General features: G+C 52.3%; 1 protein-coding gene across 5 annotated transcripts in view; it reads left to right on the top strand.

The window, feature by feature from the left end:
- Positions 1-13,356, top strand: part of EVA1C (eva-1 homolog C) — a 77,401-nt gene that overhangs the window by 27,587 nt on the left and 36,458 nt on the right. For 3 of the 5 annotated variants that reach the window (XM_066259529.1, XM_066259526.1, XM_066259528.1), the window contains exons 3-4: positions 2,428-2,551; positions 5,532-5,684. In XM_066259529.1, the coding sequence (XP_066115626.1) occupies positions 2,428-2,551; positions 5,532-5,684 (277 nt within the window). The remainder of the gene's footprint in view (positions 1-2,427; positions 2,552-5,531; positions 5,685-13,356) is intronic. The other 2 variants (XM_066259527.1, XM_066259530.1) reach the window with 2 other exon arrangements.

The raw sequence follows: 13,356 nt of genomic DNA, 5'->3' as shown, positions 1-13,356 counted from the left end.
AGAGAGCACCCTCGGCAGACTTGGGATATGACTGTGTCCACGGACAGACTCCTCCCTGCAGGGGAGCGAAGGACAGTAACTCTAGGCTGCAGCCTCTGGGCCCACAGCTCCCATCAGTGCCCCAGGGGACAGGGAAGGCTGTGGTTCTTTAGTGGACACCCCAAGGGTCTCTGCGAGGCAGGTGTCTGAGGTCACAACCTCTGTCTTACGGAATGCACTCAAGGAGGGGAGATACCAAGGAATGTCTCCAGTTGTAAATAATCATGTTATTCTTGTTTGGAGCTACTTTGAGTACTCTCTGTGCATTTGTCCTTCCATGGACAGTGCTGGGATTTTGGGGGCAGTGGTGTGAGATAGGCTGAGTCATTCTTTTTGTGGTTGGCATTAGGGAAAGATTTGTCGTAGGAGGAGGTCACGACTAAGACTCTTTATAGCTTTCAGCTCCCCAAGCACGTTCTGCTCCACTGGCCCCTCAACATGGATAACTAGTTGGCTCATGTGGCAGAGGCACTTGGCCTTGGCTGTTGTTCATGCGTCCAGAGTGCCATGTGAGTGGTTGAGGTCAGGGTGGTCGGAGCAGCTGGCATGTTAGGTGTCAGTCACAGGGGTATGGGTGAAGCTGCTTTTCCCAGCAGGACCAAGGAGACATGGAATGGGTTTTCACCTGGGTAGCTCTTCCCAGGGCCCCAAGAGAAGACACAAAAATAACATGACAACTTGAGGACATTTCCATGTCACAAACCATTTTTTGCTCTCATTCCAAGCATCATGGTATCTGGGCAGGGTAGGCAAGGGCGCTGGCTGAATAGCCAAACAGTGTATTTGCGCGAGTGCCCTGGGCATAGTTTCCATGTTGCTTCTGGAGGGGAGCAGTCTCTGTCCTGTGGGCTCCACCTACCCCTCTTCCCCCTTGGTGCCTCCCCAGGAGCCGTTTCCTCTTGGCCTGCCCCATTCCTCACCCAGCTGCCCTGCCCAGTTGTCCCAGTTACCCTGTCTGATGCCCTCCTGGTAGCCTATGCCAGCTTGGCAGGCAGCATGCCCACTTTGTCAAAGTAGGAACTCCTGGCACCTGAGCTCCAAAGCATGGCCATCACCCTCCCCCTCCAGTATGAGGGGGACAATGCCCCATAACCAGGCCAGGTGGGCATTTGCAAACGCAGTTCTGATGTTAGTGGGGTGCATCTGCCAGAAACACCGCCGTGGTCCCTCATCCAGAAACCAGAGACCCCTGACTTTATGTCTTTAACCACATTTGGGAGCCGAAGTGAGGTGCTTCCTCAGAGGGAGGTTGCCTCACACCGGGAGGAAACAGGTTGATGTGCACACCGTAGCACCTGAGCTGACCAGGTCGGGACAAAATGTCAACAGGAAGTCCCCTCTGCTTTTCTCAGCTGTCATGCAGTTTGAAAATGGCCCTGCCTTCAGTCTTGTTCTGGTTGTGACATAAGAGACCTCAGAGAGCCAAGTCATCTCACAGTGACCCTTGGCCGTAACAGTGAACACTGTCACCTGTGGGTCCTCGCAGTCTCTCTAGGCATTTTTTTCTGGTTTCATCCATACAAGCTGGGGCCCTGAGATGAGGCCTGCCAGGCAGTGTCCTTCATGGAGCCACTATGAGAACGTGATAGCCCAACAGGGACAAGTGGATCCTTTGGAACTGTCCCTGGTGTCCTGTTTTAATGGGCAGGGCTTGGGGTCTGGGAAGTGGGAGACCAGCAGCGAGCTGCTGGGCCTTCCTGGATCCCAATGCCGGGCTCCGTGCGTGCCGCAGAGCAGTGTGTCACCCACCTGGGCAGTCAGGAGAAGGGCTGGAGGGGAAGCCTCGTGCTGCATTCACTCGGCAGACCCCATGTGTTGCACCAGGAGCCTGCTCCTAGGGAGAAGTGGGGCCATGCCCTCGGGGTGGCCTGTGCCCTCGGGGTGGCAAGCACAGGAACCCACTTTTCATTTTCACCTGTTGGCCTGGATTTGGGTTTGGGTCTCTGAGGCATCCCCATGTGCGGACCACTCTGTCCTGTGTCTGCAGGATGAGGAGTTGTGACTGGGGGTTCTGGTCCCTACAGAGCTCATGCAGCCCTAAGGCAGGGGCCACTCCCAGAAGGGGACCTCTGAGTCCCCCCAGTGCACACACTGGTCTCCCTCCCACCCCCTGCAGCCTCTGCGCTGCAGCACTTTGGCCTAAACTGTGAGTAGGGGTTCCTGTCAAAGTGAAGGGGTGGCTGTTGTTCTGACTGGTGAGCACATCACGGGAGCCAGGGCTGACCTGGCCACCGGGGGCGTGTGCTGTCCTTTGGGCACGTGGTGGTGGGAGGTCTGCTGTGCGAGCCCAGGCGCCTTCCCTGTCAGAGCGCAGCGCAGCCCCGGTGTGGAGTCCTGTGGCCGCTTTGTGTGGTTCACAAGCCTGTCCCTTTTCTCCCCTTCTTCTAGAAGGTGCTGGACGAGTGCCAGAACCAGCGGGCCTGCCACCTCCTGGTCAACAGCCGTGTGTTTGGACCTGACCTTTGCCCAGGAAGCAGTAAATACCTCCTGGTCTCCTTTAAGTGCCAGCCTAGTAAGTAGACTGCTGCGGGGACAGTGCGGCTAGGGTGCAGGCCCCTGTGTCACTCACACCCCCAATGAAAGCTCTCTGCCAGTCGGCACTGGTCCAACATTGAAACACTTGTGGACAAGAGTGTGCGGAACCTGTCCTTTCCAGGTGTCTCAGTGGATTTGCGTGCATGTGAGTGCGTGTGTACTCACAACTCACACATGTGCACATCACTGTGCATTCTTACAAGTGCCTGAATTTTAGAAACTCTTCCTACTGTGTAAAACTCAGTCATCCTGATGCTGAAGATATCAGGGGGCCCAAGTGGGACCAGTGTTCCTTGTTAGAAAGTCCTGCTCTGAAGCCCATCTGAAGAGTGGCCTGTTTTTCCCAGAGGCCCAGGGGCATGGCTGCTGCCCAAGTCCACGGTTCCAGATTTCTGTGACCTGGTTGCTCCCCACTTCTGTGTGCGGCAGGTGCTCCCATCACAGGGTCTGCCCCTAAGAGGAACTGGCTGGAGAGCCACTGTTGTGCCTCTCCCAGCTCTGCCCTGTGCTGGGAGGAGTCCCACCTGGGAAACGGGCAGATGCTGGCAATCAGGGTTTGTGTGCAGGCCTGTGTTTTGGAGAACTATTCTACCAGCAGTTCTCACTAGAACCTTCTCTTCCCTGAGCGTGCTCCTTGCTTCACCTCCTCCCTACATCTCACCCCTTCAGAGAGTTTTGGTCTCAGTGAGGCTTCAGCTCTAGGTGGCTCTGGGCTCATTTTCCTGTCTGCTGTGTGGCTGCTGTGTGACCTTGGACAGTGGAGGGACACGTCCTCACGCCCTGTAACTCAAGTATGAAATGAAGATTGTGCACCGTCTGCATTAGGACTGTTGTTCAGACTAAAAATACAGGCCCATGTGTGACATGCTTAGCACAGGACCTGTCATGGAGCTGAGTTCAGGCATTGATGGCCATTATTTCAACCATCTGAGTAAAGTAATTCTTGCTAAAATGTGAATGACTGACAGGCAGTGATATACTGATGATTGGGAGAGTGGGGTGTGGTCTGCCCTGGGCGCAGGCAACAGCAGAGTGCACTGTCAGACTGTGGAGAACTTTAAAGCACTCTACAAGTGACTGAATGTTTGCCTGCATGTTCCTGTCACCGTGCGCTGGCAGCTGCCAATAACAACATTCCCCTCATGGCAGGTCACTGCTGCCGTGCGTTACTAAAGAAGGATGCACCACGCTCCCTGCCTTCTCATTGGTGGAATCTGCGTGGAGGGTTTGTTGCCATTGTCCTTTCAACAGGGTGGTGGTTTCTGCCTTCTCCCTAGCTCCTGTCACTCACCCATCTATACCCACGCTGGTGGTGGTTGGCGCCCCACTTCTGGAAGGCTGCCTTCACCTCTTCTAGCCTGAGGCCACAGAGCCCTCTAGTTCTCTAAGCACTGAAACAAGCTCTAGTTCTCTAAGAAAAACAGGAATCCTGTCAGGAGTCTGATTGCTTTTAGAACCCAGAAATGTCCCTTAGTGACCCAACATGACAGGACAGTAGCCCCGAGACTGTAACAGGACACCCACAGGCCCCTCCTTTCCAGGAGATGACTTGCCCACAATCTGGGGAGTGAATCTTTGCGGCTTTACTCGTGGGTGTCATGTTACCCTGGGTGCGTCTGGCTGGCATCAGGCTGCCATTCACGAATGGGCTCTAACCCTTCAGAGATCGGAGGCTAACCGATGTGTGGCATGACATATGTCGAGAAAAGAAAACTCTTACAATTTATAACATTGTGAAAGAGAGAGGAAGAATAAAGGAAGGGAGAAAGAGTGAGAGAGAAACCATTGCTGTTTAGAAGTTTCCAGTTTGCTGAGATAAGGCTTGATTTTCGCCCTGCCTTCCCCTGCCCTCCTTTCTGGTGAGCTCTGCCCCTGGAAGGCATTCTTGACATTTTTGGGTATTCTCCTACTGGGGCAGGCGGGTGAGCTCTGTCAGTCTGCCTCCCGGAGCCCTGAGTTCTGCATCAAAGCCATCTTTCCATCCGGGCAGTATTTCGGTGTTGGTGGGATCTGGCGTTTGCTTGTAAGAAGCACCAAGGAACTAACTCCTTCCTGGGCAGGTAGCACTCACCCAGATCAACCCTCCTGTGTCAGGGTCAGACTCGGTCTTCTTTTTATTTAGAAAAAGAAAACAAAGATTTTTTCTTGGCTCTGGGTGTAACCTGTTATGTTAACATTCCAGTGAGCGGGTGAAGGGCCTTCTCAACGTGTGCTGAGTCACCTCTCCTGGTTCCTCGGTGTCCCATCACCAGCGAGGAGGGGACTTGTGAGCCCCTGCAACCTGCTTTCTGCTCCTCACATTGCTCAAGGGACCCATTGTTGCATATTAAAGAGCAAGGCCAAGGTTTACCAGCACTAGAGCCGATGGTGACCTGGGGACCCTGAAACATCTTCCTCCAGGCAGCCACCCAGAAGTTTGGCCTCTTTGCTCCTTCTCTGTTTGGGGGGAGAAAGGCAGGGAACTTGACAGGTTACAGAAAGGTGGAATTGATGTTTTGGAAATTATTTGCATTCATATTTTCAGTCTGGGCTTTAGCTTCATCAATTCCAGGACACGGAGGTCCCACAGCCACCGTGGCCCCAGTGTTCACCGCTCACACCTTCTGTAAGGTTTCTGGTGGGGGAGGGAGCTCTCAAATTGGTTTGATTGCAACCCAGCCTACATTTGGGCTCAATAAAATATTCACAACTGAGAAAGAAATTCGTTATTAAAACAATGTTTAGCCTTACCTCATGTGACACGCTTTGATACTTTCTGGGGCATTCGTTCGTTATGTTTTAAAATTGCTGGTCACCATTAAGTCGACTTTGTGAGTGGTTTGTGGGCCGCTGGGGGATGCAAAGCTTTGCTCGAAGGTGTGTTGGGGACCTACGTGAGCCCACAGCGGCCTAAGACAGTGCTCACCGACCCCTTCCGAGGGAAGCTGATGGTGCTGTCAATTTTGTTTCTGCTTCAGATGAATTGAAAAACAAAACCGTGTGTGAGGACCAGGAGCTGAAACTGCACTGCCACGAGTCCAAGTTCCTCAACATCTACTTCGCCGCCTACGGCCGGAGAACCCAGGACAGGGACGTATGCGCTGCAGAGGCACAGCGGCTGCCCGCCTTCGGTAGGGATCCTTATGCAGCTGTCGTCGTCGAGGGCTGGCTCCCCAGAAGGGGTCCTCGCTGGGTTAGAGGGAAAGTCAAGTCAGGGAGGAATCACCCTCCACATGGGGCCTCGTGCTGCCCCCCATTTCTGCATCTATCCATCGTCCAGCCATCCCACACTGAGTAGATATTGATCACCTGCTGCTGCAAGGCCCTGGGCTTGGGCATGGGGCATATCCTGTGACCAACGCAGAGTCCAGCAGAGCTGACCTCCTAGCTGCGGACGAGGAGGCAGTGAGAAAACAGACAATTAATGGACTAATTGGTCACATTTCAGATGCAAGTAAGCGGTCAGAAGAACAGCACCTGGAGGTGATGGAGGGCTGCAGGGAGGCTCAGGTTTAGGGAGTGATGGGCATGCTGAGCAGAGGCTTGAAGGAGGGGAACCTGCAGATACTTATGGAAGGTGTCTGGGCAGTGGGCAGAGCCAGGAGGGCCCAGGGGGTGGGTTCAGTGTGGGGAAGAGCCCAGCATGTCTTTCTTAGAAGTCTGCAAATTGGAGCTGAGAGATGGAGGCCAGGATACAGGCCTGAAAGAAAGCTCATCCCGTCACAGCCACTCCGTGTGTTATTCGTCAGGGATCCGCAGAGAAAAAGAGCCAACAGGAGATGAGGAAAGAGAGTCTGATCTCAAGGGATTGGTTGTGGTGGCTGCAGGGAAGGCTGGGAGTCAGGAAACTCAGGGAAGAGACAAGGCTCAATTTCGAGTCTGAACTTCGCAGAACAGGAGGCTGGAGACCTCGGGCAGAATTTTTGTTTGTAGCCTCGAGAGAAAAATCTCAGTCTTTGCTCTCGAGACCTACGACTGATTGGTTGAGGCCCCCCACATGACGGAGGGTAGTCTCTGCTTTACTGAAAATCTGCTGATTTAAAGGTTAGTCATGTCTTGAAAAATACCTTTACAACAGCATCCAGACTGATGTTTGACAAAATGGCTGGGCACGAGCCTGATTTTATTGACACATAAAATGAAGCGTCACACCCCCTGACCTGTAGTGGTGAAACACCTGATGTTTGCCTGCTTCTCAGTAGATAGCCAGAGAGAAGGGCCCTGCGGGGAAACAGCCCAGGGCTTCCCGCTTTATTGTCAACATCTAACGTGAGCTTCTTAATGTGATACATTGTAACAATTAATTCCAGGATCACAAGTGAAATGAAACATTAGTTTCAAAAAGAAATTCGTGCATAAGTAATATCTTGGATCTGAAGAAAAGAAACCTAAGATGACCTTGCCACACAGGCAGACCCCCAGCGAGACACAAGAGAGAACAGGAAAGCATTTCAGGAGGCACATGAGCCACCAAGGCCCCTCGGCCAGGGTTCTGGGAAGGAAGGCCTTCTGTAAAGAAGACGGAGTCCTTTGGAGGCAGACCACACACAGAGGCCAAAGCGGGCATCCTGCCACTCTGCGTTAGATCTGGGGGAGAGGGCTCTGTCTTAGCAGGTTCTGCTGCTTGGTGGGACAGAGAGGCACTTGTCTCCAATGGCACCACCCTCTGCCCTGTGCCCCCAGCAAGTGGCCTGTGAGTCCTGAAACTCCCTTCTCCCTCTTGTGTGACATATGTGTTCAAAACGTCTCCATCCCCTCCACCCTTGTTCCTACTATGTTAGGTCAAGGGAACATTACCTGGGCATCGCAAGAGTCTCCCTGCTCCAAGGTTTGACTGTGTCCCCAGGGTGCCTAGAGGCACCTCTGCTCACGGCCCTCCTGACCATCCTGCAGGGACTCCCCATGTTATCTGGTCTCCTCAGCTGGATAAAGCACCCTTGGTAGTCTGACCTCTTTCTGCAAAAAGGGCCTCCATTCCTTAGTATTGGGATGAGGCCCCCATTTCTCACGCCAGCTGAGTCTAACAGCCAGATTGCATTTTGGCAATGCCAGCAGGTAACACCTGTTTTACCTCTTCGTTTGAGTGGATGAATTCAGTCAGCAAGTAGGTCCACCTGCAGGTGGAACAGTTTACTTTCAGCAGTAGCTGCCTTACGTCCCTGGGAAGTTGGGTGGGATTCAGTTTAAAGGGAATTCAGCCAGAAAAATGCGATCAGACACCCTGGCTAAAGAGCAGGTTTGCATAGAGTTCAGGGACCCTTGGGTCAGCCAGCTCCTCTAACTCCATGAAGAACCCTTTGGATGCGCGAAAGGTCTGTGCTTTGTAAGTGGAAGACTGTGCCCCTTGCTTTGCTGTTCAGTTTTACATCCTTCTTCGCCTCCCTGCCCCACACATCCCACCACTACCATTCACAGTCAAGTGCTTCTATTCCTCACTCTTGAGTATACATGAGGGTAGGGATCAAACTCCTCACTGCACTTATGAGCCACTGCCAAAGGGCCAGGACACTTGGGCCCTGTGTTGTGTACTAGAAGAGGCTCAAAGGGAATATAGAAGGGACTTGAGGGTACCCAGCTCACCTGGTTGTCCTAAGGGTGCTCAACTCTTGTAGTCACCCTGAGGGTGCCCAGTTCCTCTGCCGTTCTGAGGGTGTCTGGCTCATCTGTAGTCCTGAGAGTGCCCAGTTTCCCTGCTTGCTCTGAGGGTGCCCAATTCACCTGGTTATGCTGAGGGTGCCCAGTTCCCCTGCTTATCCTGAGGGTGCCCGGTTCGTCTCACCCCCCAGTTAAACTCCCATGGAAGCATCCATTCCAGTCTCACCTGTCAGGTTAGCTGAAGGGCAGATGTGCATGTGTACAGAAATACCACCATTGGCTGCCCATGCTGATATGTCTCCTTGATCTAACTGAATGCTAAGGAGTTGTTCACTGTTTGGCTCAGTAACTGTGCATGAAGCTTTTACATTGTATTTGATTTGCCCCACAAACTCATCAGCTTATTCTTCTTGTATAAAAACATTTCAGTATTACCCACCTTAAATAGCACATTCTTTTGACACCCTATCTCCCACCGGCTACCCATCCATGCCCTCTGCAAGTCCAATGACTCTGCCCTGACCAAGGGTCTCAAATCCAGCCACGCTGCTTTTAGCCCACTGGGGACTTCTCACCCAGCACCTCCTGACTGATCTCTGATCTCCCCTCTCTCCTATTTCCTCCCCTCCCTTTGTCCTTTGATCCCTTGCAGCCAATGAGATTTTATTTAAATTAAATAGGATCACATCACCCTTTGCTTAACCCTTTGAGTAGTACGAACGTTCATGTATGTCCTCATGCCTCCTGACCATCCAGAGTATGATCGATTTATTTTAAAAATGTGTAAGGCAACATTAAAAAAAGGCAAATGGCCCTGGCCGGTTGGCTCAGCGGTAGAGCGTCGGCCTAGCGTGCGGAGGACCCGGGTTCGATACTCGGCCAGGGCACATAGGAGAAGCGCCCATTTGCTTCTCCACCCCTCCGCCGCGCTTTCCTCTCTGTCTCTCTCTTCCCCTCCCGCAGCCAAGGCTCCATTGGAGCAAAGATGGCCCGGGCGCTGGGGATGGCTCTGTGGCCTCTGCCCCAGGCGCTAGAGTGGCTCTGGTCGCAACATGGCGACGCCCAGGATGGGCAGATTATCGCCCCCTGGTGGGCAGAGCGTCGCCCCTGGTGGGCGTGCCGGGTGGATCCCGGTCGGGCGCATGCGGGAGTCTGTCTGACTGTCTCTCCCCGTTTCCAGCTTCAGAAAAAATGAAAAAAATAAAAAAATAAAAAAAGGCAAATGTATGTTCTTCTTGTTTCCATAAATTGGTAATCAAACAAACATGATTTTAAGTTAATAAAACTGGAACTGGCCTGACCAGGTGGTGGTGCAGTGGATAGAGAGTCGGATTGGGACATGGAAGACCCAGGTTCAATACCCCGAGGTTGCCAGCTTGAGCATGGGCTCATCTGGTTTGAGCAAAGCTCACCAACTTGGACCAAAGGTTGCTGGCTTGAACAAGAGGTTACTCAGTCTGATGTAGCCCCACGATCAAGGCACATATGAGAAAGCAGTCAATGAACAACTAAAGAGCCACAATGAAAAACTGATGATTGATGCTTCTCATCTCCCTCTGTTCCTGTCTGTCTGTCCCTATCAATCCCTCTCTCTGACTCTCTCTCTGTCTCTGTAAAAAAAAAAACCCACAAAAAACAAAAAACTGAAACTAATTTCATTAAAAAAAAAACAAACCCTCACTCCCAGGGGTCAGCAAGCATGAAACAAACTCACTACTCAAAGGGTTAAAGCTCTCCATTTTGCTTCCTGTAATTAAAATAAATCCAGTCTCCCAGCTACAGTCTGGCCTCTCTCTCTCCTCCCCTTACTGCCTCTAGAGTAGTCCACACTTGTCTGTCCCCCAGCGCCTTGGCACAAGCTCTTCTTTTGACCTGGAATGTTCTCTGCCCACGTCTTTGCGTGGCCAGCTTCATCACTCTGTCTCATCATTTGGGAATTAACCCAGATATTGTCTCAGAGAGGTTTCCCTGTGTAAGGTATTTTCCCCGTTGAGGAAGAAAAAAGGGCATAGGCACTAAGTGTGGAACAGCAAAAGCTTTATTTAGTAGAGCGCATCTTGGATGAGGTTCTCTGGTCCGCAAAACGGGCCACAGAAGTGCACCACCTCCTCTGTTTGGGGGTAATTTATAGTGTTGGTAGGGTTGCCGGGTTGTATGACGTTGTGAAATTTCATTAGCTGACAGTCGTTCTTTTTCAAAGGGCTCCTGGGAAGTTTCTTTTGGTGTTCATGGGTGGGGTGTGGGTAGTTCCAGCCAAAGTTCCTGGGCCTGGTTCCTCACGTGACCTTCCCCCATTGCCAACCGACCTCACATTCTGACCTTTTATGTTAGATAGGGGCGCCGCTATTCATCTGGCTACTTCCTGCTGGTTAGGGGCGTCATGGAGAAGGGAGGTCGAAAGGTGGTGGCTCTGAGGGGAGTCGCGTATATGGGTGTAGGAACATTTGGTTGACCGTGACTTAAGAAACCTCGCGGATGCGGCCCTGTAAGAATCTAAAAAAGAGGAGCAAATATGAGTAATTTGCTGATAATTAGAAGAGGACCTAGGATAGGGGCAGCCCAGGTGAGGATAGGTGGCTGCCACCAGCAGTTAAGCAGGTTGTAGGAGAGATCCTTGTGCAGTTTCTCTTACAGACGGTTGAAGACATTGATGTTTTTAACGAGATTGGAGGCAGCGGTGTCTGCTGTCTCTCTCGAGAGGTGGGAAAGGCTTCTATCCACCCTGAAAAGATATCAACAAAAGTTAAGAGATAACAGTTTTTTGTGAGGGGGCATATGAGTGAAGTCAATTTGCCAATCCTGGCCTGGCACATGTCCCCTCAGCTGATGAGTGGGGAAGTGGGGGCGGAGTCCCCCTTGTGTAGAGGCTTTGGAACAGATAGCACATGCTGTGTGTACCTTTTCGATAGTCTGCTGGAGGCCTGGGAAGAAAAAGAGTGGTTGCAAGAATGATGGGGAGCTTTTGGCCCTATGTATAAGAAACAGTGGATATCAGAAAGGAGAGTTTCAGTCTGTCCTTTTGGTAAGGCAATTCTATCTCCAAGAAATATCCATCCCTGGTTGCACACGTCCCCACCCTTTCTGAGGAGGGCTGTTCTTCCTCAGGCGTGTAGGAAGGTTTCAAGGAGGTGGAGAGAAACATGAGAGGAGTGGGGGAGGCTCCCAGGGTGAGGTTTCGAGCTGCCGTGTCGGCCTGAGCATTTCCTAAGGCCACCAGATCCTGAGAGGTTTGATGGCCCCTACAATGTACCACGACCACCTCAGTGGGAAGCTATAATGCCTGCAAAAGTTTAGAAATGAGGGTAGCATTGATTATGGGGGAGCCCTTGGTGGTGAGGAAGCCCCTTTCCTTCCAGAGGGCATAACTAAGGAGTACGAAAAGGGGATTCCATCCAAACTGCATGTCAGGAGTGGCGTGCAAAGAGGAAAAGAAGGGGTCCCATCCACTCCCATAACCGAGACCTGTGAGGGAACTAGAGGTCCAGAGTGTGATGGCAAAACAGAGAAGGTAGCCCTCGTGTCCACAAGAAATGAGATGGACCCGCTACCTGCAGTATTACCCTGGGCTTGGCGAGGGTGATGGGGGTCTTTGAGTCCGGGCCGCATCAGTCGTCCATGAGGCCTAGGAGTTTGAATGATGGGCCCAGCTGGCTGGCTTGGCCTCCAGTTTGGATGGCTTGTCCTCCACGTAGAGGCACTAAGGAAGAGCCTGTTGCCCAGAAGGGGGCAATCGCTCCACCAGTGACCGGGCTGCTTGCAGTTAGGGCAGGGCTTAGTGCAGGGGTCCCCAAACTTTTACACAGGGGGCCAGTTCACTGTCCCTCAGACCATTGGAGGGCCGGACTATAAAAAAAACTATGAACAAATCCCTATGCATACTGCACATATCTTATTTTAAAGTAAAAAAACAAAACGGGAACAAATACAATATTTAAAATAAAAAACAAGTAAATTTAAATCAACAAACTACCAGTATTTCAATGGGAACTATGGGCCTGCTTTTGGCTAATGAGATGGCCAATGTGCTCCTCTCACTGACCACCAATGAAAGAGATGCCCCAACCGGAAGTGCGGCGGGGGCCGGATAAATGGCCTTGGGGGCCGCATGTGGCCCGTGGGCCGTAGTTTGGGGACCCCTGGCTTAGTGGGTGGCCTTAGGCAGGGGCACTCCTGGGACCAGTGACCCTCCTTGCCACATTTAAAGCAAGCTCCTGGTGGGGTACTTTTTGCGGCCAGGACTTGGGTCAGGCACCTCCTATGCCTTGCCCCTGTTGCTTTGCTGGCCTCAGGGCTACCACAATAGCCTGGGTTTGGAGTGTCACTTTCTGCTGCATGCGGGCCTGGCGAGCAGCCTCGGCCTTTTCCTACTAGCTGCAACCATTAAAAACTTTAAATGCCATGTTCATCAGGTCTCGGATAGGGGGTTGGGGGTTGAGAATAAGAGGAGGGGGGCTCATGGGGAGCCCGGCACCCAGATCCAGCCGGAAATGCCGGAGCCAGAGGCAGGACAAGGCCAGGCCTTCCTGCAAGAAGATCGGGGTTGGGCCGTGGGGTCAGGAGCCCTGCAAACAGGCATGAGGGCCAATGGCTGGCAGAGGAGGGCCTAATGGGGGAGGGGCTTAAGAACTCAGTGGACTAGGGAGGGGCTCCTGGCCGGCAGGGGAGGGGGCTTCCTGGAGGGAAGAGACCCAAGCGGCAGAGGTCCGCAGAGGGACCAGAGAGGGGTCCTGAGAGAGGGGTGCCCCCGGGGGGTCCGACAGGAGGGGGAGAGAGTTGGGGGTCAGTGAAGGAGGAAAGCTCAGGAGTGGAGGGTTTAGGTGAGGTTTCTCTGGCCAAAAAGGGCCTGAGCTGTGGAGCAGGCGGCACAGAGATTAGGACGGGAGCGCAAATACTAGAAGCCCTGAATGTAAGGGATCTCCAACCAGTTCCCAGTTCTTTGGCAGTAGTTAAATTGGTGAGGGTGTTAAAATCGAAAGTACCTTCAGGAGGCCACCTGGTTCGATTATCCAGTGGGTATTGTGGCCTGGCCATGGTGGAGAAGATCAATTTCTTCTTCTTTAGGGAGGGAGAGATTCGGATAAGGCACTCTAGGAGTATTTTTTATTTATTTTTATTTTTTATTTTATTTATTAATTTTAGAAAGGAGAGAGAGAGAGAGAGAGAGAGGAGAGAGAGACAGAGAGAGAGAAGGGGGGAGGAGCAGGAAGC

This window comes from Saccopteryx bilineata, chromosome 2, assembly GCF_036850765.1.
Source record: "Saccopteryx bilineata isolate mSacBil1 chromosome 2, mSacBil1_pri_phased_curated, whole genome shotgun sequence".
Lineage (NCBI taxonomy): Eukaryota > Metazoa > Chordata > Mammalia > Chiroptera > Emballonuridae > Saccopteryx > Saccopteryx bilineata.
Note: the sequence above shows the minus strand (reverse complement) of the source record. Positions and strands in the feature narration are given on the sequence as shown.